The sequence below is a fragment of the Macrotis lagotis genome, chromosome X (genome assembly GCF_037893015.1).
Source record: "Macrotis lagotis isolate mMagLag1 chromosome X, bilby.v1.9.chrom.fasta, whole genome shotgun sequence".
In the NCBI taxonomy this organism is placed as follows: domain Eukaryota; kingdom Metazoa; phylum Chordata; class Mammalia; order Peramelemorphia; family Peramelidae; genus Macrotis; species Macrotis lagotis.
Genome location: NC_133666.1, coordinates 640,116,073 through 640,142,649, shown reverse-complemented (window position 1 = coordinate 640,142,649; position 26,577 = coordinate 640,116,073). Strand labels below are relative to the sequence as shown.

At 37.1% G+C, this 26,577-nt stretch overlaps 1 protein-coding gene across 1 annotated transcript; it reads right to left on the bottom strand.

Moving 5' to 3' along the window:
* Nucleotides 1-1,575: 1,575 nt before the first annotated feature.
* LOC141500843 (C-type lectin domain family 4 member G-like) lies at nt 1,576-15,686 on the bottom strand. Its single transcript, XM_074204340.1, has 9 exons — nt 15,584-15,686; nt 14,674-14,784; nt 14,336-14,398; nt 12,670-12,753; nt 11,873-11,935; nt 11,367-11,456; nt 7,698-7,849; nt 4,120-4,220; nt 1,576-2,882 (listed from the first exon to the last, which is right to left on the bottom strand). The coding sequence occupies exons 1-9, from the start codon at nt 15,669-15,671 to the stop codon at nt 2,744-2,746; spliced, it is 891 nt and encodes a 296-aa protein (XP_074060441.1). The 5' UTR covers nt 15,672-15,686; the 3' UTR covers nt 1,576-2,743.
* Nucleotides 15,687-26,577: the final 10,891 nt, after the last annotated feature.

Below are 26,577 nucleotides of genomic sequence, written 5' to 3'. Positions count from 1 at the left end.
GACCTTTGCTAGAAGGCCTCCAGTAGCTTAGATCACAGATAAAAATACTTAGAAATCATCTAGTACAATCCATTCATTTTATAGTAATACTGGAATAGGAATCTAGGAATAAAATCCATTTTTAGACAAAACTGAACTACCGAGGAATGAAGAGACTTCTCCAGTTCACCCTATTCTTGGAGAGCTTATGTCCTTGTGATTCTCCTTATAGTAAGCAGAAATCTACCTCTGTGACTTCTCCCCAGTGCTTCTAGTTCTGCACTCTAGGGTCAAGTAGAATGAAAGTATCTACTTTGACATGACTGGGTTTAGTATATTTGACATTTTTATTCATATCTTCCTCTAACTCTTCTCTAGACTAAACAATCTTTCAACTTTCTCCATCCTCCCTTCTCTTCTCAGGATTTCAGCTGTGTCTCAGCTAGCCAAAATGTTTCTTTAGGGATCAACATAGCAGCTTCTCCCAAATCTCACAGTCTAGGTCCTGAGAGTCCTCTAAACTCGATATTTCATCATCTTATGAATTCTCCTAGAACTGAACTCTCTGTTCTAAATCCTTCCCACTTCGAACATGCTTTAAATCTGTAAATTTAGTGATGATTGGAAATGAACACAACTCTGCAGGAAGAATGTGATCCAGGCAGGGTATATTCATCATGCTCTTCTCCCCTCCAATCACATCCTCTTGACCTGGCACAAACTCTGCCTGTACTATTCCCCTTTCCTCTGATCTATCACCCATGTGATTTGCATACCCTTTATGTTCTTCCTACTTGTGAAGAATATGAGAAATGTGTCTGACTTGGAATAAGGTTGAGGATGAAAATTAACTCCTTATTGAGATAAAGGGGAGATGATGCCTCACCTGAGGGAGCTTGGGGATCTTGGTCATTAGGTGGGTCTCCTACCACTCTCACTTGTTGTTACCTCTTCAAAGCATACTTCTGTGATTTAATCCCACTTTGCCCTAGAGCAAGGTGAGATTATAGCAATCTGCCCCATAGGTCAACCCCAGGCAGGAGGTTGGAGGGAACAGAGTAGCCCGTTTTTATATCCTGATTTTCATAAACTTTTGCTTTGCTGAGGACTTCAGGTCATGGAGGCCTGACTCCCCTAGGACCAGTTCCTGAAGACAGATGTGGAGTCCAGCCTCCAAAAGAGACCTCAGGGACCAAAATTAGGCCTTCTCCCCCTCTTGCTCTAGTTCCCCTTGCCACCAAAGGCTATGCAATTAAGTGGAGGTACTCTTGGGGGACACTTAGAGTCTGTTCAGGATTGCAGGGTCCCTGGATCCCAACCTTAACTACCAAGATGGGGAGTGGCTCTCAGGGCAGTTATGTGTACCTCTGGGGCCAGCCCAGCAGCCCTAGGAGTCATCTCCACTCAAAGGGCACTCTTGTTTTTATTCCCTGTGGGACCTCCAATTTTAATCACCATTTTTTGGGAAGAAAACACCTCATTAATAGCTAGACCACTTAACTGGAGTTTAAGATACTAGAACCTGGGACTTTTTCAGGGGTCTTGGCACCTGTGGCTTCAGGGAAAACAGAGTCAATCTTGTTTACATTCATCAAACATTTATTAAGCTACTGTTGTATACAAGAGCATTGTGGAGATAAAATTTAATGAAGACACCTGCCCTAATGCAAAAATCAAGGTATACATAGATAACAACAACAATACCATTTTAGGTACTTTATGATTTAAATAGCGCTGAATCTTAATATCTCATTTGGTTCTCGCAACAATCCTGTTACTGCATCTACTTTATAGGTGCCCTTACTGACACAACTATCAAGTGTCTGCAATATTATTGTATCATAAGAAATGATTTTGAGGATTCTAGGTCACATGGTCAATTAGACAGCGGACATATTCTTCATCCATACTAACACTCAAAAAACTTTCCTTAATGAATAGAAATTATATACCAAAGAGAAGCCATTGAATAATAGAGTAAGAAACTGGTCCTATGAATTAACACTGAAAAATATGCATCCTTAACACGCACTCAAGATCCTTACTTCATCAACTTCCAATGCCTAGTAGGATGAACAAACTGATTCACAAATTTGTGCTTTGGGATTCACTACTTCTACTAAAGACACTTTTGACCCTTCGAACTCTTGATTCAAGTTCTTATGATTCTTAACTATTTTGCATTTCTTTTTCCTATCTATACTTCTCTGTGTACATGCTACCTAGTCTCTGAGAATGTAAACTCATTGAGAGCAGAAATTGCTTAATTTTGTTTTGGATCCCTAGGACCTAACATAATGTTTTATACAAAGTAGCAGGATCTAATGAATGCCTGTTGATTTGTCAATTGATTGTATCTCAATTACTAAATTAAGTAGCTTGACCTGAGGGAACGGGGAGATTTAGCCCTCCCCAGTAAGAATTAGTGAACTGCTTCCTAAATTCCTTGGGGCTAGGTCAACATTGGAAAACCCCAAGTCAGCAAGAGGACCAGCTGAGGATGCAAGATGTTTTCTCTTCCTCAGACATTCTTCCAGCTCAGCAGAATGTAAGAGTCAGTCAGTACAGAAGGGACAAAGTTACTGACAAAGAAGAAAAATGCTTTATTTGGTCTGCCCAACTACAGGGATCCATGATCCAAAGGATACAAATCCAAAAAGACAATGTCTATTCAGGACCAACTTCTGGGTACCAGATGTTCTATGATGTGGATGGAGGGAGCTCAACCAGTTTGCCACCTGCCAACCTCTTCCACTGTTGAAGCTCAACAAATCTGCCGCTTTTCACAGATCCAGTTGTCAGAGGATAGTTCGCATGTATAATCATTCCACTTGCCATGATGCAACATCATTACACAATCTTCTGTTCCCTGGCTATCATTGGGTTCTCCAATGTTCCAGTTGCTGGAATGAACACACACACACACACACACACACACACACACGTACGTCAGTCTTAGGGTAAGGGTTCCAAGTTATATTCCCATTACTCAATTGGGATTCTAAATGTCAGCTTCCTTGGTTGGTCTAGAGATGCAACTGGACTCAAATCAACTATAGTCTGACCCAACAGATTGAGGCTCCAACCTCTAAGTTCCTAAGGAATGCCAAGGCAATAGGTTATCTTTTCTAAGAAGTCCTCTTTAGCCATCCCAGTTCTTAGTCACTCTTCCTCTGAGGCTTCAGTTGTACTTGTTATCTATACCCTTTCCAAGGGAATTGATAATTATTTACCCATAAGTTGGAAGGAATGTCAGAAGGCATATAGTCCAACTATCCTAGAACAGGAACCATCTCAACAGCATGCCCAACAAATCTTTTTAAAGCCTTCCAGTGAAGATTTAAATTCATCACTTCCCAAAGCATCCCATTCTACTTCAGAACAGATCAAATTGTTAGAAAGTTGTTTGTTTTTGCTTTTTTCTCATTGTAACAAGCCCACATTTCCTCTTATAAAACTTCTTCCCATTATTCTTAGTTATATCTTCTAAAGTCAATCAGAACAAGCCTAATTTCTCTTTCACATGATGGTACATCAAACAGGTTGGAGACAGCTATTGTGTCCTGCTTGAATCTTCTTTTGTTGGGAGAAATCTCCAATTCCTTCAAACAATACCTCTATGGGAAGATCTCAAGGCACCTAATTTTTCTGGTTTCCCTTCTCTTGAAGGGCTCCAGGTTCTGAATGTCTCTTGATATATTGTGCTCAGAACCAACCAAAGTAGTTGGGATATAGTCTGATCATGATAAAATAAATTTCTTCCAAAACTGTACACTGTAACTTCCAATGCAAAGGGGGATATCATTTTAGTTTTTATCTTATTACCACAAAACATGTGCATTGTATGCCTGCATTGAAATGGTATCTAACTTCATATATAGATATATGCAATGTATGTATACACACACACGCATTATATATAGCAGACTGCTCCTTAAGGACACAAACCACATCTTTCTCATCTCTGTATCCTTTTCTGCATCCAGTGTAGGACCTCACATCTAACAAAATCTTAGTAAACATTAGTTGAATGAATGAGTGAACTGGGGTGCCCATATAGACCTGAGATTAACTTCCTAGCCAAACCCTTTTAAAAATGGACCAGGGCCCCAAATGCCTATGTATTGTCTGAAGACTCACGTATAGTCGAGCTTTGTGCCATCAATCCAATTATGTACCCCTTCTTTGACTTTTCTGAGACCAATCCAGTATCCCAGCTCCTCAGTAGGGATCAGGAAGTTCTGAATAAGGAGAGACAGATAAGATTGATTCAGATGATGTTAGACTAATAGCAACTGGCATCTCATGCCCACTGGCACAATGCAGGGAATCCAGAAGGAAAAGCTGTCTTTGAACTTAAGAATCTATGATAAAGAGCATTCAGAAGAGAGAATGATTAACTTAAGGCAGCATGAGAGAAGAAACCCTGTATCCTAGAAAGAAATAAAGAAACTGAAACTATTGATGGGGAAATGGGTGGTGCTGCCACAAAGATCAGGATTCTTGGAGATGAAAGACTTGGGACTAGCTCCAGAGGTATGAAAGTTCAGGAATTTTGTTTTATATTCACAGATCTGCAAAGTTCATCACAAGTTTTACAAAGTTCAAGCAATTCACAGATTAAACTTTTTTTCTGGAAGAACAGGCTGAAAAACAAAGGTCTAGAGAAGAATGCCTGAGGGAATGAGAAAAACGAAAATAACCATAAGAAGTGACTGGGCTTAGACTCCAGTAAGTGAGTCTAGACTGGAGACAGATGTAGACCAAATTTGTATAGTCTTTCCCACTTCCTGTAAAATGATGAGTCAGGGGGATCTCATCTCTTCTATGTGACTGGGGACAGGTACCCACTTTGGAAGACTGAGAGCCAGGAAACTGAAGGATGTGTAGAGGGAGCAGCTAAGGTTGCTCTTATCTTGGGGAATTTACATTTAACAGTGAAATTACATTGAACAACTGAAGGGAATATGCATCTAATGGGGCCCAGGCTGCAGAGGGAGGCCCCCAAGAAAATATCAGACAAGCAAAAACTAGTATTTTCTTAATATTAAAAATTAGTTATTTTTCCTTCAACAAGACTAAAGTTTCAATCCAAATCCAATCATTCAATAAGGTGTTATGACTCTCAAACCTCCTTGAGTTACAGTTCCCTCTTCTTTTGATGATGACATTGCTCATATTGTACTCATAAATCAGGATCTGATGAGACTGAATGAAAAGATTTTTATATCCCACAACTGTTAACAAAATTTGAGGGCTTATTAAGATTTGTTAGTGTGTGTTACATTTTATAAATGTACCAGAAACAATAAAGTCTCCATCTTCATCAATATATTTTAATAATCTCAGTTGATCCAAAGGAATATGGAAGATGGAAAAATGAGAGAGCCATGGGGGCAAGGGAGGAAAGATGGAGAGAGGGGAAAAGAGAAGGAGGAAGAGAGATGGGAAGGGAGAGGGAAAGAAGAAAAGGAGGGGAAAAAGAGAAAAAAGGATGGAGAAGACAGAAAGAAAGGAAAGGAGAAGGGGAGAGAAAGGGAAAGAGTGGGAGGAAAAGGGAAAGAGGAAAGGAAGGAGGGGGCACACATAGAGAGGTACAGAAGCAAAGGAAGGAAAGAAAGAAGGAAGGAAGGAAGGAAGATGAAAGGAAGAAACAGAGAAAGAAAAACACTCACAGGGGTTGCTCTTTGGTTTCCACAACTCACGAGGTGGTATGGAACAGGACATTGTTCAAACACAGAGAGGAGGTTACCATAAGTCAAAAATAAATAAATAAAACTGAAAATAGAAACTTATTTGAGTAAAGCTAGAAGACAGCATTCTCATAGCCCCCTTAAGGATTACTATGAAAGCCTAAAGAAAATGAATATTCAAGTTCTTTAAAACAAATAAATAAAATCACCCTGGCTGAGATGTATTCTTATGAATTGAAAACATTTCAAGAAATCAGAAGATCTATGTAGACCAGTGATTAAAAGATGTAATTTTTTAGGAGAAAGAGCTACAAAGACCAGTGATCTGGACCTTCAAGTAACTGTCATGTCCCCACAGCTACAAGAGGTGAAAGGGTTGGTGAACCTTCAATAGCTATGCCTGGTAAAAACTGTTAAGGAAAAGGACACTGGCCTTTGGAGGAAAGCATTGAGATGGAGGAGCAAACATTTCTTCAATGGCTTGCTATAGCTGTTCCCAGGCCAGCACTGTAAATCTCAGAAATTAGGCAGATTTGGGTGTTAGGGCTTGCCATTGTGAGGTTCTTGTACCTCTCTGGTCTTAAATATGGTTCTTTTCTGTATCCATTAATTTACAAGTATAAATGAGTCATATTTTGTACTTTGGGTCCTTGAGCACTTTGTGATGGGAACTGATAGGGATGTGGGGAGGTGGAAGTGGAAAATAAAGAGAAGGCAACTACTCACATTCCTAGATTCCACTTGGTTAGGACCAATAAGTAAGAGAGAGAGAGAGAGAGAGAGAGAGAGAGAGAGAGAGAGAGAGAGAAAAGAAGTCCCCAAAATATACTTTGATCTTTTGTGTGAGGAGGAAGTCTTTGACAAGAGAATTATATGTAAAGAAGAGAGACTAACTGCAAGAAGACCTTAGAAGATGGGTCCTTGACAGTTTCTTTACCTTTCCCCATCGCTTAAGTCTAAATATAATACTAATTACCTTGATCCATGCTACCACTGTGGCCAAGGTCCAGATAGGTTATATTCCACTCCCCTCCCAAAAGATTTTCTGGTACCTTTAAGGGGCATTGGGAGGTGTTACATAATTTCTAACTTCTAGTTTCTCTGTTTTCCAAATGAATCCTTCAAATATCTGGCAAGCAAATATTCCTAGGAAATGAAAAACTTATCTTTTTATGTAATAATAGTCTACCAGAAGACTCTTAAAGGATCAACCTATCTTTCCACTCTAATTTCATATTATTTGTCTTTGGTGCTAGAGCCAAATTGGACAGTTAGTAGTCTTCCATTTTATCTTTCCTTTTCCTACCATTGTTCACATACATGGGCCCTCCTCCTATTCATTTGATGAAATCCTTACCACCTTTCAGGTCCATATCATTGTTACCTAATTCATGGAACCTTCCCTGAGACCCAGAGAGCCTTCTCCCAGCAGAAAGTGAACACTCTTTTCTCTATTTTTCATGTCATTTTGCCTGGGTCTCCCCTCTGAAGTGATCAAACTCCGAATTATTTGTTTATATCAGGACCCCTATATATTTCAATGTATATTTCTTAAAGGCCAGGATTGTATAGTTTTTTAAAAAAAAAAATTTAGCATTCCCTGCTGATAATTATAATTACAAAGCCCATTTCTCTAGCATGTAAGGTTTACAAAGCACTTTACTCACAATAGCCTTATGACATAAACAGTACATCCAATTTGCCACTTAAAAAACTGAGCTTGAGATTAGTTAAATAATGTTGCAGAGCAAAGATTCAAATTCATATCTTTTTTACGCTAAGATCCAAAGTGCTTTGTCCTCTAGTATTTATTTGGTATTTATTTTGGCTTCTATTTTCTCTAATATAAAGTTCTTTCAACTTTAATTTAATCAATATTTGCAGAATTGAATTTCAGTGGGTCATGGAGAAAGGGAAGGATTTGAGACAGATTTGGATGGATGGTAAAAGAAAAACCATTAGCTTCAGTAAAAGAGCAGACATCCAGTGAATAGATAGACAAATCTGTCCCCACTTTGACCTCACCTGTTCATCTCGGCTATTGATGATCACCAGATGAGCTTGCTTCTGGACACAATCATCCCTGGCCTGGGACCAAGTGAGCTTGTTATTAGAAAAGAAGTAGCAGGAACCCTGGAAGTCCTTCCAGGGCCTAGGACAGGGTTGGCAGGAGGATCCTGAAGAGGGGAGAGGAAAATTAGAGAAAATTAACATCAGTTTTGAAATTTTCCTAGGGAGAGAGAACTTCCCTCCTCAAGTAATCAGTTAGCATTTATTAAATGTCAGTTGACAGTAAACATTTATTAAGCATCTACCATGTGTCAGAGACTGTGCCAACTGGTGGGAGAACAAAGAATGGCAAAAGACAGTCCTTGTCCTTGAGGAGCTCACAATCTAACAGAATTAGAAATAAAACTGCAAAAGCTAGGGTTGAAATGTAGTTGCTGAATTGAGGGAAGGGAGATCTGGGTTGTTGGATCATAGGAAAATAAAATCCTTCAATTTCCAGGCTATAAGAAACTTCAAGGTTCATTTCATGCAACTTCCAATAAAGTACAGGATTTCCCTTTATAGCATCCATAAGAAGGGATTATTATTTAAAGATTTCCAATAATGAATTAGTCAGTGCCTACTATGATGTTCCTTTAGAGCAAGGACTAGCTTTTGCCTTTTTTATATTTCCATTGCTAGCAAAAGCTAGTCCTTGCTCTAAAGGAACTCACAATCCAATGTGGAAGACAACATGCAAACACATGTACAAATGAAACATCTACAAGACAAATTGTAGCTAGCCAGTAGCCACTGGCATTAAGTAATACTAGGAAAGGCTTTCTGTAGAAGGTGACATTTTAGCTTGGACTTGAAGGAAGCCAGGGAAACCAAGAGGAAGCAGAGAGGAAGGAGACTCTTCATGAAGAGGGAATAATCCATGAAAATACCTGTAACCTGGAGATAGAGGGTATTTCCTTAGCAAGGCAACCCATTCCTTTGGTAGATAGTTCTAATAGCAAGGGATGTTACTTATATTGTACTTAAAAGTTTAAAAAGTGTTGCCCTCCTAACAATCCTATGAATAAATATATAAATGAGGACAGGCAAATTCCAGTAGTTTGAGTAACTTGTCTATAGTCATAGAGCTGGTAAACAGAGAATTGAGATTCAAAATCAGGTTTCTCTGAACTCCAAGTTCAGTGTTCTTTCCATTAAACAGCATTGTTGCTTATAGTTTCAATTGTTAGGAAAATTTTCTGAATATGATTGTGGTTTAAAATTAGCTTATGCTAATTAATTAACTTAATCTTATGCTCCTAGGAGCAAACATTCTCTTGTAGCACTGTAAATTATTTGATTTCTTGGTTTTTAAGCCAGAAAGTGATGGAAAGGGAGAAATGAATAAAATGGGAGAAATGCAGAAGAGAAGGGGGAAATTGAGGTGAGACTTTGGACTTCTGAAAGAACCTCAGAACATTTAACTTGTACTGAGACATTAATTGTAACCACCTTGTGAAGAATTGAGGAAAGTTCAAGAAATGTCTGTTCCTTCCCCAATTTCTTTTCCCTGTGCTTTTCCAGTATCAGACATTGTAATATACTCCAGTTGATTCCTTTACTTATGCCCTACATCCTAATCTTGCCTTAAATAGGAGAGATCAGAAATTAGTTGTGTATCTACACAAAATTTTAAATTAGCCAGACCTATGACTGAGTGTTAAAATTTTCCTAACTTGGGGCTTTAAGCAGTTGTGTTTGCACTACAACTTTTTGTCTAATGTAAATGTCATATTTCAGCAGAAAAAAAGGACCACTCAGACCTGAGTATCATTATGTTGACCTTAGGATGAAAAATAAGTTAATTATTATAAGATGGTATAGATAATTAAATCTCCAAAGAGAAAGAGAATAGAGTGGAGATGGTTGCCAAAGGAAAGATCATACTCTAAAACAGTGATGTCAGACTCAGAATTGGGGACCCCTATGCCAGGATCCCTGTGGGTCACATAATGGCTTAAACTATATGTCAATTTTATCTATATTCTGTTATATTTTTATTTACCTTACTTAATAGTTCCCAATTATATTTTACTCTGGTTTGGTTGATACTTGGGAGTATTTTAGTCCTTGAAATATACTTCTGAAACTTCTGCCCTAAATTATTCTATCAGAAAGAAAAGAGACAAGACCTAGGAAGTATTCAACTTACTTTTACCCAGAAAAGAGAGAGAACAGTAAAACTAAAATACAAGTTGGCCAAATCTATACTCCACAGAATCATCTAATGGTGTTACAATTATACTGAGTCAAAATCTGTTCTCCTGATACTTTCTCCTAATGTTTCTACTTCTTTGTCTGGCAGCAAGAAGAGCAATTTGTAACTTTAAGTTTTGATATGACTGCTTTTCAAATCTTTGATAGCTCTCATTCACACCCTTCAAATATTCTCTATTTTAGATAAAACATTATCAGTTTTAATGAATCTTATAGCTCGATTGTTAGTCACCTCTTATATATATTCTTCATTTTGTCAATGTCCTTCCTTTAATTTTGCATTCAGAACTACTCACAATATTCCAAATATGGTTTGAAAAATTACTATAAAAATTCTACTTAGGAATCTCCATTGTCACTCCATAGAGAATGGGCAAGATAACCTCATGAGCAGAGGTCAGAGAGACTATGGAGAATAGAAAAACACAAACAAACAAACAATGGATTTCGAGCCAGGGGACCTGGTTTTGAATTCTGACTCTGCCAGTTACTACTAGTAAGACCTTGAATGAGTCACATGACCTTTCTAGGGTTCAATTTCTTCACCTGTAAAATAAGGGGGGTTGACTAAATGAACTCTAAGGCTGTTTCTAATTCAAAGTTTATGACCATAGGGATAATCTAAAAATTTCGGGACTAAAGGACAAACCTATTCACTTCATCTCTCATGGAATACATTATTCTTCCATTAAGGAAATATAATTTTACATTAATTGTCTGATAAGTCAAAGTGACATGAGGTGATGCTTGGCCTGCAATTCTACTAGTATGAAATACTGCAAGTATTTTCAAACTTTTTGAAGTATTAGTCAGTTTTGTTTTCTCTTCCTGTTTCTTTTTTAAAAAAAATAGTTATATGAGAGGTCTCCCTGATATGGAGAAGGAAGAGAGGAAGAGAAAGAGAAGAAATTTTACTGTTGAAAAAACAAAAATATCATTAACATTAACTCATAAAAAGTAATCCCTCTCTAATTCCAAAATTCTATGTCAATGTATTAAGCACATCAAATTCTAGTTTTATGAGGAGCCCCGCCCTTAGGTACTTTGCAGATCAAAGTGTTATTCCATGACTAGGAAATTTGAGCAGTCTGATCCTGGAAGGGACCTCAGAAGACATCTGATACAATCATTACCTGAATCCCCTCTAAATATATATTCTCTAAATGATTATTCATGGTTCACTTGAAGATTTTCAGAAGCAGTCTTTGAAAAAGGACTTCTGAGGACATATGATACAATACCAAGGGAGCATAAATTTCTTATATAACAACACCCAATGTGACATCTAGTCTTCACTTGAAAAACATCCAAAATTAGTACATGGAAAAAAGATAAGAGTATGTCAATCATTCTCATTTCTCTGCCACCCCAGTCTATAGGAGAACTTATCTCAACTTCCTGGAGCCATACTATCCAGTTCCATCTCACCATTTCCGTTCCTCACAGCATCCAATCCACGAAACATCTCACTCCGGATGTTCTCTCGGTCTTCTTTTGCCTCAGCTAATTCCTGAGACACTATAAATACACATGGGGCATGTTAAATATAGGGTCTGGGGTCAGGATTAGCACATAGGAATCAGGCCTTAGGGAAGGTAACACTATGAATCCAGAGGGAGATGGACCTGAATTAGACTATGCTATAGAATCATAGTCATTTGAGGGAGATAGGTTAGAGTTGATCAATAGAGAGGAACCAGGGTCATTCTAGGGATCAAGCTTAGGGTTATTTGGAGGGATTGGTATCTATCCAAACAAAAAGTTTAAAATCAATGTGATGGAAGAGGTTGGAAAGAGCCAATTGATAAGGGTGAAAGGCAGACTGACATGAGTAAGAGTCTGGGACAGCCTAAGGTGAAAGGTCGGGTACAGCTGGAGAATGAGAGAGTGGGAGGAGTGGAAATTATTGGTCAAGTCTTGGGGTCTGCACATACAGTTGAAACTCAGACTGGTTTGACTCTCTTGCAGGTTCCTCAGCTTCTCAACCATTGTTTCAACTGAAGGAAGACAAAAATACCCCATCCCCACCTGATATGAGCATCTTCTTAGGAGCTACAAATAAAGATTGTCAGAGTTAAAAGAGACTTCAGAGATCCTCTAGACCAACCAGTACAAAATATAAAAGGAATTCTCTCTACAACATCCCCAATAAATAGTTGTCTAGACCATTGTAGACATCCAGTCATAGAAAACTGACTATATTCTAAAAACAGGCCATTATACTTTGAGACAGCACTAATTGAATAACTTCTTATCCCCAATTTCTCTCTCCCATCCCTAGGTAAGTCCACTTGTCTTGTCTTTTTTAGCTTTTGACTTAGTTTGTCATAAATCCCTTATCTTGGATCATAGTCACTCACATGATACTCAACTATAAAGCAAACACAAGATCATAAGATCATAGACCTGGCACAAAGTTAAAGAGATTTCAGCAGACATCTAGTCCAAAATTTTCATTTTCCAGATGAGAAAACTGAGGCATGGGGAAAATAACAACTAAGGTAAGACAAGGAATTAGTGGCATTGTGGGAATTAGAACTGAGGATTTATCACACCAAGTTCAATACTCTTTCCATGACTGAATCTTCTACTTTGGAATCCTCAAAGAGGGACTAGTTGAAGAATTCCCAGCTCTGTGGTCTTGGTTTTCTTTTACCCTCTGTTCTCAAATTGTCAAAAAAAAAAGACCTGATGAAGAATCCTCATCCCTGTGGTCTTGTTTTTTTCTTACCTTTTGCTTTTAGAACCTGATGCTTGCTGTCAAAGCTGCTCAAGGCTACCTGAAGAGCTTCCAGACTCCCTGAATTTATTGACCCTGGTTACAGAATAAGATGGTGGCAAAAATAGTCAATTCAACCGGAGAAACAAGGGATCAGTTCAGAGCTTGATCCCAGGAAAGGGAGGAACTTCCCCATCCCATGTGGTTACTTTCTTAATATATATATATATATATATATATATATATATATATATATATATATATATATATATATGTGTGTGTGTGTGTGTGTGTGTGTGTGTGTGTGTGTGTGTGTGTGTACCACATACCTATATCCATTCCATCTCATTTCATCCCTCATAATGTTCTCACCCTTTTCCCATATTATTTCACCTTCATCTCATTCTCTTCTGTATTTGATTCTTTCTCATATCCTCTAATTTATCACCATACTATTCTTGAACAGATATCAACCATTATCTCCTCCTTATCTTTCCTTTTCCTTTTCCTCCTCCTTTACCTTGTCTTCTCTCTTTGCTTCTCTATTTCTCTTATACATACACACACAACACACACAAACCACACACACACACACACACACACACACACACACACACACACACACACATACACAGCATCCAGTCTCTGAGTCTTTTGGCTTTTCTGAAGATTCATAACTGCACCAAATACCTATATCTTCAACTAGGACTTAAGCATCACAATTCCCAAAATGCTACTTTCATTTCATTGGGACTGGCACAGGATCCAGGGCCTGCATACCCCTCTGATCAACTCCACAAGCAGTCTAGTATCTGTCTCAATTTTGCCATGATTCCCAATTCTGGGGGTCTGAATCTTAATCAATGTCAAATATTTACATCCAAATGCCATCCCTCCTTCACATATACACTGAACATGATTCAAGAGACACAACTCTCTTGCTTACATATTCTCCCAGTACCTTGTATGAACAGTGAATAATAAACTGTGTTATTCTCTCTCCTCTCTCATAATCAGATTAAACTGCCTCATGCCCAAGGATGACTAGTTTCAAGAGCTCATGTCACAGGATCACAGATAAACAGACCACAGAAACCAATTAGTCTAACCTCCCCCACCTCTTTTTAAAAAATGAAAAAAAATGGGGCCCAGAGAAATTATTCAATTTGTTCAGGGTCATATAAGTAGTATCAGAGGTAAAATTAGATTCTCTGATTATGGAACCAGAACTTTTTCCACTGCAATACCCTGATTTCAATACCTTCTTATTTCTTTTGCAATCTATTAGGTAATCAGTTATTGGGGAAAGTTCTGATCACTACACCTTTTCTGTTAAGCTATCTACATTCCCTCCCATGCCTACTTCCTAACCTTAATCTTAGTATAATTGCAATTCCCATCCTACCTCTCATCTCATCTCCATGTTAAGTACATTCTATTAGCCATCTCATCATCATCATCCATTCATTTTAAATATTACCCTATCTCATCACTTTCTCATACTCTATTCTAATTCCCTTCTCTCTCTCTCTCTCTCTCTCTCTCTCTCTCTCTCTCTCTCTCTCTCTCTCTCTCTCTCTCTCTCTCTCCCTTCACTTTCAATTGAGGCCCAAACAAAAAGACTGGATAGAACCCAAGTCAAAAGATTCCAGATAAAAAAAAATGAGGGTACACTCACCATTGACTTGTATTCCCTCCAGTTGCTCATCCAGATGCTCCACTTGCCTGGATAAATTTGTGACTTGGAGAAACAAGAGACACATTTCTTTCTCACTCTCTCTCCTTCCCTTATTCCTCTCTTTAGTTCCTTCTTCTCCCACCCTACTTCCTTCCTTTTATCTCCTTTCCTTTTTCATCCATTCTCATAGTTCTGGAACTCCATCCAACTGCCTTTAGGCTTTCATTTACTCCCTGTCACCCCTTGTTCCAGAGTTCCAGGGGTCAGGACCTTGGAAGCCATGCTCCTAAAGAGAGTCTGTACTCTTTGATCTCAACTGTCCTTTCCCTTCTTCTCACCTTTGGCCAACAGCATGCTAAGGAGAATTATCCACAAAAAAGAAGTCACAGAAAATAGCAGGTAGAGGGGAAGGGCAGGACGGCCCCCAGGAAGCTTCTTTGCCCACCATCCTGGAAAAAGACACTAATGTTAGAGTTAGAAAAAGAGATGAAACTTCACCTTCTACCTCCAATCTTACGTAGACCAGGGTAAGACCCAGTGTACACTTATATACACTGTGGGGGACCCTTGACTTTGGGGCCTGGGAAATGAAACTTCAAAAACTTAAGAGGAAAGGATCATAGGAGCATATAAATTTAAAACTGGAAGGCACTTTAAAAATAATCTTTAATTTCTTGTCTGATCCCTTATTTTATAAATCAGTAACTTAGAGAGATGAAGAGATTGTCTTCCATTTGATAATTCACAGAGCTGAACCCAGCTCCTCTGACATAGAATTTTTCTACACTATCACATGAATTTAGAAAAGTGAAAGGGTTGGAGAGGGTCTGAGGTAAATGAAGAGTTTGTGAGATTGGAGAGAAGAATAGAAAGGCTGGTGGGAAATTGAAGAGAAAAAGATACATAAAGACATAAAGAGAAGGCTGAGAAGTATGGGATATGGAGTTAGGAGAGAATATTGATGTATTAGGCAAAAGTAGAGAAATTAAGGGAGATAAGAAAAATGGGGGAGGAAAAATGAATGAGAAGAGAAATAGTTACTGAAGATAGACTAGGACTTGAGTAAAGCAGTGAGAGAGTAAAATGGAGAAAAGAGATAACAAAGAAAAGAGAGAAAACAGAGTAGAGGGACAGAATTTAGACTTCAGAATTACCCCCTTTGCCCCAACACCATTCCAGAAGGACCAGTTCTCTAAGATATGACAGATTTGTTCAGCAAGGAATCAGGTATCTAGCCCTTCAGTTTACCAGCTTCCCAGGGTCGCCATCTCTGCTTGACATTAAACATCACAAATTCCTCAGCAGTCTCCCAATGGGTATATTGAACAGATTCCATGGATATGAAGTTCCTTCTGCTCTGGGAAAGCCCTTGCCTAGAAGTTTATTTTAGTAAGCTCCACCCTTTATTTGAAAGGAAATAGTTTGTTGCTCCACCCCCTTCTCCCTCTCTCAATTCCCCATAAATTGTCCTTTTTCCTCTCACAGTTTTCTCTTAGCACTTAAATCTGGAGACTACCTTATCTGTACCTGCATTAGGGGGCTGGGTAGTAGAGATAGTTAAATCCTTCAGAGATGACTTAAACTAATGAGTCTGATAGCTGTCTTCACACTTGGGCCTCCATGTGAAAAAGACATATAAGACTTCTTCAATTTTTAATGAATTAGTAGCTATAGTTAACTGTGAAGATTAGAAGAAAATTACCTCCTGTTCAATATGAGGAGACATTTACTAAAAATGAGATTTGTGCAAAAGTTCAATGGCCTCTGCCTTGGGAGATAGTAAGTTTGATGTCACTGGAGACCTACTAGTAGAGGCTGGATGACTTTTTTGATGGGGATGTTGTATAAGGGACTCCTATCCAAGTGAAGGTTATTAGACAATATCCAAGTTCTCTTTCTACATAGAGATTCTCTGATTACTCTTCTCTTTTCCAGATTTCAGGACCTAGAATTTCAAAAAGGACTGACCAGAGGTCTGAGATCCATGCCCCCAAGTCTCTTCCAACCACAGGTTCCACATCCATTTCCTGTTTCCATCATCAAAAGATATAGAGACTTCAAAAACCAATCGATGATATCCATAGTTCCTCAGGTTTGGCATACTATTAATGGAGTTGGAAAGGAAGTGAGTAAGAAGGAATGACTGAAGGAAAGTCTCTAAACTTTACTACACCTAAGTCTGGTCTTTGTCTTCATCACATCCTCCAATCACTCAACTACTTGTTTTCTCAATCCATTATCCCCATTCTACTGCTTTGCCCTCTCCTCCCATTTAATTTTTCCTTTTAATCAATCCTATTTTCATTTTGATCTTCAATTTCTCTTTGTCCACTGATTTCTTCCCTTTGCTTATAGATAGGTCCATACCTACCCCCCCCCAGAAAAAATAAATAAAATAAAGCCTTCACTAGATTCTGCTATCCTCTCAAGCTATAATCCTAGAGTTTTTTTAATTTCCAAGCTAAGCTCTGAGAGTAGATGATATTTTTTTCTTCCAATTCCTCACTTCCCACTCATCTCTTTTTAATTAAATTTTATTTTCCCAAAATAATAGATATTTATTTTCTGTGCCTCCTACCACCCCAAAAAGAAAAAAGAATCCTGTAACAAATATGAATGGTCAAGCAAAGCAAATTTCCAACTTGGTCATACTCCAAAACTGTGTCTTATTTTGCAGATTTGGTTCATCACCTCTGACAGAAGGTGAGTAGTATTTACTACCATTGGTCCTCTGAAATCATGGTTGATCATTGTATTGATTAGAATTCTTAAATTTTTCAAAGTTTTGTTATTGTATAAATTGTTTTTCTAGTCCTATTCACTGCATCAGTTCATAGAAGTTAATAACAAACTTATGTAATTGTGGAAATAAAATATTCTTTTAAAATAGTCAATCAGTTTTAGTAAGTTTAGAGTATGTTCCAGGCACTGTGCTAAGTACTAGAGATAGAAATAAGAAAGACAGTTCTTGTCCTCAAGTCATTTATAATCTAATAGGGGAAGAAAGCTAAAAAGTATTAGGGAGACTGCCAGAGGGTATCCATAGTGAAAGGTAGAAAGTTCATGATATGAAGGCTCAAGGGTAGTTATAATAATGTTTGTTCTTGGGGCAGTTAGGTGGTGCAGTGGATAGAGCATCAGCCCTGTAGTCAGGAGTGCCTGAGTTCAAATCAGGCCTCAGACACTTAATAATTACCTAAACTGTGTAGCCTTGGGCAAGCCATTTAGCCCCATTGCCTTGCAAAAACTTAAAAAAATAAAAATAAAAAATAATGTTTGTCCTTCATTTTCAAAGAAGACCAAAACATCAGGGAGGTGATGCCATGACAAGCATGTCAATTGGATTTGAGTGAAGGGCGTCTGTCACCAGTCTCATTTTCTCCTCCAGAGCCATCTGGGTCCAGTGGCCAGATATGAATCAGGATGACTGGAGAAGGCACTGGATGCGATGCAGTCAGGGTTAAATGACTTGCCCAAGGTCACACAGCTAGTAAGTGGCAAATGTCTGAGGCTGGATTCAAATTCCTGTCCTCCTGAATCCAATCTGTGCTCTATTCACCAAGCCACCTAGGTCAAGTGCAGTTAATAGGAAATGAAGATAGTTGGAAAATTCGGAGTTTTTGGTAAAAGGAAGACTTATAAGGGATTAATACCCTAACCCTCCAATCAGAGGAGACAGTGTTTTGAGGAGGTGTTGAGTATCAAAACCAAATGAATCTTCATGATAATGAGATTTTAGGTGATGAATTTTTCCTGAGCTCTAATACTCTATAAAGTGTCAACCAACTAAAGTAACTGATGAGAAATGGAAGTCTCAGTTTTCTCTAAAATGAAACAGTTTCTCTTCTGACACAGTAGGATTCCATCAGATTTATATAACATAACTTGTTTAATCCTTCCTCAGCAAATGGGAATTCCTTTTAAATTCCCAGCTCTGTTACCATAAAAGAAGTGTTACCAATATTTTTGGACATAACGATCCATTTTCTCTTCCCTTTATATTTTTGGGAATAGATCTAGTAGAAATATCTCTAAATCAGAGAACATAAATCATTCAGTATTTCATGAGTCAAGGTTCCAAAGTGTGCCCATTCCTCCATCTATTGTAATCTGGCATCTGACTCAAACATTGATCATACTTACTCTCTCCAAGTTCACGAAATAGTTTCTTTATCAATAAATCTAATAACACATTTTCTCAACTTTCAAATCTTCTTGATCTTTCTGCAGCTTTTGACATTGGTAGCTGTGACTTTTTCTTAGGCTTCTGTGACACTGCTTTTTCCCCAATTGCTTGACTTATTCTTTATTAGTTTCTTCTTGGATCTTTATTCAAATTTCTTCTCTTAGAGTTGCAGGTACTCCTGGGCTTTGTCCCTCTTCTCTATCTATAACCTCTCTTCTTAACACCTCCCAGGGATCTATTTATCACAATCCAAGTTAATCATCACATCTATAGAACCAGTCCTATTTTTCCTCCTAAGCTCTAGTCATCAATTTCCAACTGCTTGCTGTACACCTCCCATCTGAGTACCTTCCATGATCATCTCACAAATCCTGTCATCCATGCTATATTTCCCCTTCATCCCATTCACACATCCATCAATCCTAGTTCAAGCTCTCACCATCCCTTTCCTGGACTATTACCAAAGTCTGTTGATTAGTCTCTCTGCCTCTTCTATAGATGTTATTATCACTTACTAAAGCAATATTCTTAAATCACAGCTCTGATTCTGCTAAGTTCTCTTATTTCACAAATCAACCATAAGCTCCTCTCTTATTGAAGCCCTTTGCAACTACTAGCTCTTATCTGTCTTTCCAGACTGATCTCACATTATTCCCCCACCACACTCTACTACAAGGACTCTATTACACTCCAACCAAACTTCTTTGCTTGCTCTTCTTCACACACACTATTCCATCTCCTTGTACTGTCTCCTTTGCCTGGAATGCTCTCCTTTCTCAGGCACATGAATCAGGGGATAGAAACCTGGATGGCAGTAGGAGTAATCAAGTTCCAATCTTACCCCAGAAACTTAACTGTGTAACTATGGTCAAGTCACTACACCTCTGTCTGCCTCAGGTTGATATCAATTATAAAGTGAAGATAGTAATAATATCTATGTCCCAGGATGGTTGTGAAGTTCAAATGAAATAATATAGGTAAAATCACTTGGAAAGCATTAAAGGGATATATAAATACTTACTCTTATGGTCATTATCTCCATCCAGGAAGCCTTTCCTGATGCTTCCACATATACACCCTCCATTACTTTGTATTCAATCTCTACATATTTTATATATACCTCCTTATGTACAACTATGGGTGCAGGGGATAGAATGAAAGGTCTAGAAGACTCATCATCATGAGTTCAAATCTATCCTCAGACTAGTTGTCTGTGACCCTAGGCAAGCCACAAAATCCTGTTTGCCTCAGTTTCTTATCTGTAAAATGAATGGGAGAAAATAATGGCAAACTATTCTAATATTTTTTGCTGAGAAAACACTAAATAGGGTACCAGAGTTAAGCACTGAACAAATAGAAGTTCTTGAGGACATTTTTGTCTTTGTATTCCCAGAATCTAAAATAATATCTGGTAATACCCAGTAAGTGCTTAAGAAATGATTGTTGAATGCAATGTTCTAACTTCAAAGGCATATTTCATTCACAGAACCTTCAGACATCCAAGTAGTTCTATTCTGAAACTCAGCTTTCTAAAACAAGGTAGGGAAATTTGGGGGGAAATATCTCATGGATAACACTGAGTTCAAGAATTCTAATTTCCAAGTTCAGTTTGATGAGAAAGGGTAGGGGTGAAGGAACAGAGACAGACTGACAAAGAAACAGATAGTCACAAATGTATCTCCTATTGCTTCATGCTGTTTGCAGAGCATACAGTTCTTGAATAGCTTCCTATTTGAGAAGAAAAGCCAATGAATTCCTTTGACATTTCAGATCTAAAGGGAAGAAGATTACTAATTTATCAGATGTGTTTTATCTTCCTGAGTGAGTCTATATAACTACACTTCCTAGTTGGGATGTCATGTTTTTATTTATTTATTTATCATTTATTTATTTAAGGCAATGGGGTCAGGCGACTTGCCCAAGGTCACACAGCTTTCAGGTCCTCCGGATTCCAGGGCCAGTTCTCTATCCACTGTGCCACTTAGTTGTCCCCCAAGAGGTTTTTACAATGAGTGTTCATTTCTTTGACGTGAGATTGAAAATGTAGACTTAGACACTTCTAAAGAAAGTCAGGTTACTTCAATGTTCCTTCTCCCATGAATAACCAGATGAACAAGAAAACTTTGAACTTGGGATATGAAAGCTGTATCTGTGGTTATTTTTGGTTTTGTATTTTCTGGGCATTTAATGATTTGAGGACACTAGAGTTTGTCAGTCTCCTCCCAATGCTAGTATAACTGCTGCCACATTTTCTAAGTGCTTTACCACCAGTTTTTTTTAAAAAAACTTCCTGACTTCCAAGTCCTGGGAGCAGAGAAAGAAATAAGCATTGACAAAATAGGTCATTGTCATTGTCATTGCCTAAGGAGTATAATTTGAGAGCCAAAGATTTTTCTCCAAGAAACTTTCATTTTAGAGAAAAATATTTGGCATTTTTTCCAGAAATCATCTGATAAATGTTACCTAGAAGAAGATAGGAGACAATGTGGAACTAGAAAAAATCAAATTAATATTTGGTAACATTGGCACACATTAGTAGATGTAATGTAGGTTAGTGGTAAAAAACAGGTCTTGCAGTTATGAGTCCTGGCTTTGCTACCTTCCTCTGGTATATACTGACTGTCTCAAAACCCCAAACAACTCTCCAAGACTATTAACTGTAGGATAATTGCAAATCTACATTAGTAGAAGAATGTTCATCTCTAAAAGTTTTCTATATCATTGACGTTACATATTTAGATTAAAAAAAGATCCAAGAATAGCTTCGAGTGAAACTAGTCATGATATTGTGATGAAAACATTAGAGCCAGAAGACTTCGGTTTGAAATCCAGCTTTTGCAATTTGTTATCCATTTGACTCCCAACAATTTACCCAGTCTCTCTGAGCCTTCATAAAGAGGTTGTACAAAAAATCTATTTAGCAAGACTTAGTTCTTCATTCCTCCCTGGGTTCAATACTTGATGCTCTAGACTTTATTCTCCATCAGCATTCCCATGCTGGAAGCACTTTCAGTTACTACTAATGTCATAATATGAGATGGGTATATGGCAATGCAGTCACCTCACTTTTCTTTCTGAAACTATTCCCTTTGTTTCTCATACAGCACAAAGTATTCCAGCATAATCCCAGCCACAACTTGTGGAACTTCATTTTCCAATTCTTTGCTATCACATAAAGAGCTACAATAAATATTTTTGTACTTATATGTCTTTTTACTTTTTCTGTGATCTCTTTGGAATACTGTCTATATTTTCCTTAGAACTATTGAATACCCCATTCCCCATTATCTTAAAAAAAAGCTCAAGCCAGGTGAATATTGTGTGTATGGCCTTTCCTCCAGAGCCCTAATCCCTATAGATTAGTCTTTTCCTACCTCCATAGTCTCAGAACTTCAAAGCATCCTTTTGGAAACCAGAGGCAATAAAATCCCACACTGACTCAATTTTATGTCATTATAAGACACTATAGGAAAAGTAATCTCTATTAACTGGTCATTGCTGATCTTGTTATGAATAAGTTCCAGCCAACCCCTTATCCTTATAATTCAGAGAATCACTATAATTCTGAGACAAAAAATTATCTCCCCTTCCTATCTGCCCAAGTTAAAAGAAGAGGAAATTAAAAACTGAATTAAATGCTGGAAAAGTTTTTAACAAAATACAGCACACATTCCTTTTTAAAACATTACAGAGCTGAGGAATAAATAGTGTCTATCTAAAACCATCAACAAACATTACAAGCAATGGGGATAAACAAGAAGCATTTCCAATTTAGATCAGATCTTAATTATCACTATTATATTTTTCAATACCATATTAGAAATATTAGCTTTAGTAATAAAAACAAGAAAAAAGAAATTGAAGTCATCAATTAGCACAATGCCTGGTACATAGTAGCCACTTAATGAAGGCTAATTGATCAAGATTTATTGGATTATAGTGCATTGTATTGTGTTGTATTGTTACATCATTTTATGTCACATTGATTACATCATATCACATCACTTCATCATCTAACTATATTATACTACACTAGGCTAATTATATTAATCATATTCTTCCCCATACTAAAAGATAGTAATATGAGTTTGAAAGAGGGAACAAGCATTTATATTAAATCCACTAAGCACCAAACACTGTACTAAATACTTTTCAAGTATTATCTCACTTGATCATCACAAGTGATGTGGGTGCAATTATTATTTCCATTTTAGAGTTAAGGAAACTGATATAGACAGGCAAAGCAATTTGCTCAGAGTCATACGAGTGATAAATGTCTATGGTCATATTTGAGCTCTGGGATTTGAGATCTGGGTGGTGAGCTGAACCACTTAACTTGTACAGAAATATATCCTCAAAAGTGACAGCATGTGCTAGATAATGCCAACATTATTTCCCCTATTGCACTAATGAAGAAATAAAGGTTCAAATAAATCATTTACCTATGCTTGCATCCTTAGGAATGGGCAGAACAGAGATTGAATCCAGATCTTCTGACAGTAAGTCTAGTGCTTTTTCCTTAGATGTGAATTATTTGGGACATGACATATGTTCAAAGTCTATCCATAATAAGAACAATAAAGTGTACAAGAAAATGAACAGTGTATAATGAACCAACAAGCCTTAGAATACGAAGACCAAGTCCATTCTCTGACAAAACCTAGCTGAATTCAGTTGTCCTAGACAACTCTTTTAGACTATTGGTTATAGATAGATTGTCATATTGCATCAGTAGAGGGAGGTTTTACATTAGGAGCAGTCTACACTAAGAAATTTGAGCTAGATAAAGCCTACTCAACATTAGAAAATCAACCTGAGTATACTCATGATTCAAAAGCTCCATTTGCACACAGAAACCATAGAGACATAGACTCATACATAGATTCTGTCTGTCTATGTATGTGTACATCTCAGTTATATATAATTTAGAAGAATTAAAATGTCTGTGGTATCCATGTTATTGCTTTTGCCTTGTTTCTCTGTGGTTAATAGGCTCTGATCACATGTTTTCTTGTTTGTTGGTTTGTGTAAGATTTATTGGCCAATGTAGTTATTACTTCTGCTTTTCATTTCCCATGTGGTTGACATTTCTTGGCAATTTTCATGAGGTGTGGTAGGAAAGAGCAGCAGAAGGAAGCTGGTCTTGGATTAGAGAGTGAAAAAAATTTATTTTTTTATTTGTTTTTCCAACTACATGCAATGCTAGTTGTTACCAATCATTTTTTGCAAGGTTTTGAGTTTTACATTCCCCCCCCACCCTCCAACAGAAAGCAATGTGATATAGGCTCTACACTTATAACTTTGCTAAAAGGAGATCCATATTGATCATGGTGTGAGAGAAGAATCAAATTAAAATGGAAGAAAGAAAACATTAGAGAGGGGGAAATGAGGGCAGCTAGGTAGATAGAGCACCAGTCCTGGAGTCAGGAGAACTTGAGTTCAAATCCAGCCTCAGACACTTAATAATTACCTAGCTGGGTGACCTTGGGCAAATCTCTTAACCACATTACTTTGCAAAAACAGAGAGAGGGGGCGGGGAGGACATAATATATAAGAAAGACAGCTTTAAAAATTAAAGATAATAGGTTTGGTTTTCATTTAAACTCCATAGTTCCTTCTCTAGATAAGGATGGTATTTTCCATCATAAGTCTTTTAAAATTATCTTTGATTATTGTACTGCTGAAATGAAACAAGTTCATTACAGTTGATCTGTCCATGTTGTTGTTAGTCTGTATAATGTTATTCTGGTTCTGTTCATTTCTCTCAGCATCAATTCATTCAAGTCTTTCCAGGTTTCTCTGAAATCCTGTCCCTCTTGATTTCTTATAGAATAGTTTTCCATCACATTCATATGCCACAATTTGTTCAGCCATTCCCCAATTGATAGGCATCTCCTGAATTTCCAATTCTTTGCTTCTACAAAAAAAGTTGCTATGAATATTTTTCTCCATGTGGGATTTTAAACCTTTTTCATGATCTCTTCAGGATACCCCAGCAATGGTATGGCTGGATCAAAGGGCATGTGCAGTTTTATCAATTGGACTGAATTCCAAATTGCTCTCCAGAAAGGTTTATCAGTTCACAGCTCCACCAACAATGCAGTAGTGTCCCAGATTTCTCACATCCCCTCCAATATTAATAATTTCCCTTTCTAGTAATATTGGTCAAACTGAGAAGTATGAGGTGGTGCTGCAGAAATGTTTTAATTTGCATTTCTCTAATCAATATTGATTTAGTGCAAATTTTCATATGACTATAGCTAATTTTGACTCAGCTAACTCTGAGAATTACCTTTCCATATACTTTGACTATTTATCATTTAGGTAATGACGTGGTTTTTTATATAAATTTTACTCATTTATCTATATACGGTTAGAAATTACTCCCTGTCAAAAACACTAATTGTAAAAATTGATTCCCAACTTACTACATTCTTCTTAATCTTGGTTGCAGTGGTTTTGTTTGTGCAAAAACCTTCTAATTTAATGAAATCAAAATTATCCAGTTTATTTTTATTTATATATTTATTATTTTATTTTATTATTATATTTATTATTATTATTAAAATATTTATATATTTTTATTTATATTCTCTATCTCTTCTTTGTTCATAAACTACTCTCCTTTCCAAAGATCTGGCAGGTAAACTATTTCTTGCTTTCCTAATTGGCTTACAATATTATCTTTTATGTCTAAATCCTGTACCCATTTTGACCTTATCTTGGTATGGAGGTGTAAATGTTGAGCTATGCCTAGTTTCTGCTATGCTGTCTTCTAGTTTTTCCAGTTGTTTTTATCAAAGAATGAGTTCTTATCCCAGAAGCTAGAATCTTTGAGTTTATCAGACATTAAATTACTTTAGGTATTTACTGTTGTCTCTTTTGCACCTAATCTATTCCACTGATTCACCACTCTATTTCTTAACCAGTACCAGACAATTTTGATAACTGATGCTTTATAATATAATTTTAGATCTTGTATGGCTAAGCCACTTTCTTTTGCATTTTTTCACTAATTCCCTTGATATTCTTGACCTTTTGTTCCTCCATATGAATTTATTTATTATTTTTTCTAGTTCACTAAAGTAATATTTTGCAAGTTTGATTGGTATGGCACTGAATAAGTAATTTAATTTAGATAGAATTGTCATTTTTATTATACTAACTCAGTCTAACCATGAGTAATTGACTGATTTTATTTGTGTGAAAAGTGCTACTTTGTAGTTGTTTTCATATAACTTCTGAGTCTGTCTTGGCAGGTAACCCCCCCCCAAAAAATTGTATGTTGTCTGCAGTTATTTTAAATGGAATTTCTCTTTCTATCTCTTCCTGCTGCATCTTATTAGCAATATATAGAAATGCTAAGGATTTATGTAGGTTTATTTTATATCCTGCAATTTAACTAAAGTTTCTCATTGTTTACAGGAGTTTTTTAGATGATTATCTTGGGGCTTTCTAGATATACCATCATATAATCTGCAGCTAATTTATGATTGACTGCAGGTGTCACACTGACTCATGAGTTGTGCAGTGTAAAGTCCATCTATGTTTTAAGAAGCAACTGTTTCTCATGACTAGACACTCAATGACCATTAATTATGTACTTATTGTGTACAGGTTTTGAGACAATCATTAACATGAATATGATTGCTATTACCTGGTGGGGATGCTTTGTCCAATGACCAACAAATTGACTTTCTTTTTTTGGAACATTTTATTTATTTTGAGTTTTACAATTCCCCCCCCCCCATTCTTGCTCCCCCCCTCCACAGAAGGCAGTCTGTTAGTCTTTACATTGTTTCCATGGTATATATTGATCTAAGTTGAATGTGATGAGAGAGAAATCATATCCTTAAGGAAGAAAAATAAAGTATGAGATAGTAAAATTATATAATAAGATAATGGTTCTTGTTTTTTCTAATTTGAAGGTAATAGTCTTTGGTCTTTCTTCAAAGTCCATAATTCTTTCTCTGGAAACAGATGGTATTCTCCATTGCAGATAGCCCAATATTGTCTCTGGTTGTTGCACTGGTGGAATGAGTAAGTCCATCAAGAT

What these genes read in the sequence shown, in the direction of transcription:
- LOC141500843 (XM_074204340.1), bottom strand. Translation starts at nt 15,671, where the DNA reads ATGGAATCTGTTCAATATACCCATTGGGAGACTGCTGAGGAATTTGTG. An exon ending in TCAGGTTCTAAAAGCAAAAG is followed by an intron (nt 11,936 to 12,669) that starts GTAAGAAAAAAA and finishes GTCTTCCTTCAG; the next exon opens with TTGAAACAATGGTTGAGAAG. An exon ending in GGCACAAAGCTCGACTATAC is followed by an intron (nt 2,883 to 4,119) that starts GTGAGTCTTCAG and finishes TGTTCATTCCAG; the next exon opens with CAACTGGAACATTGGAGAAC.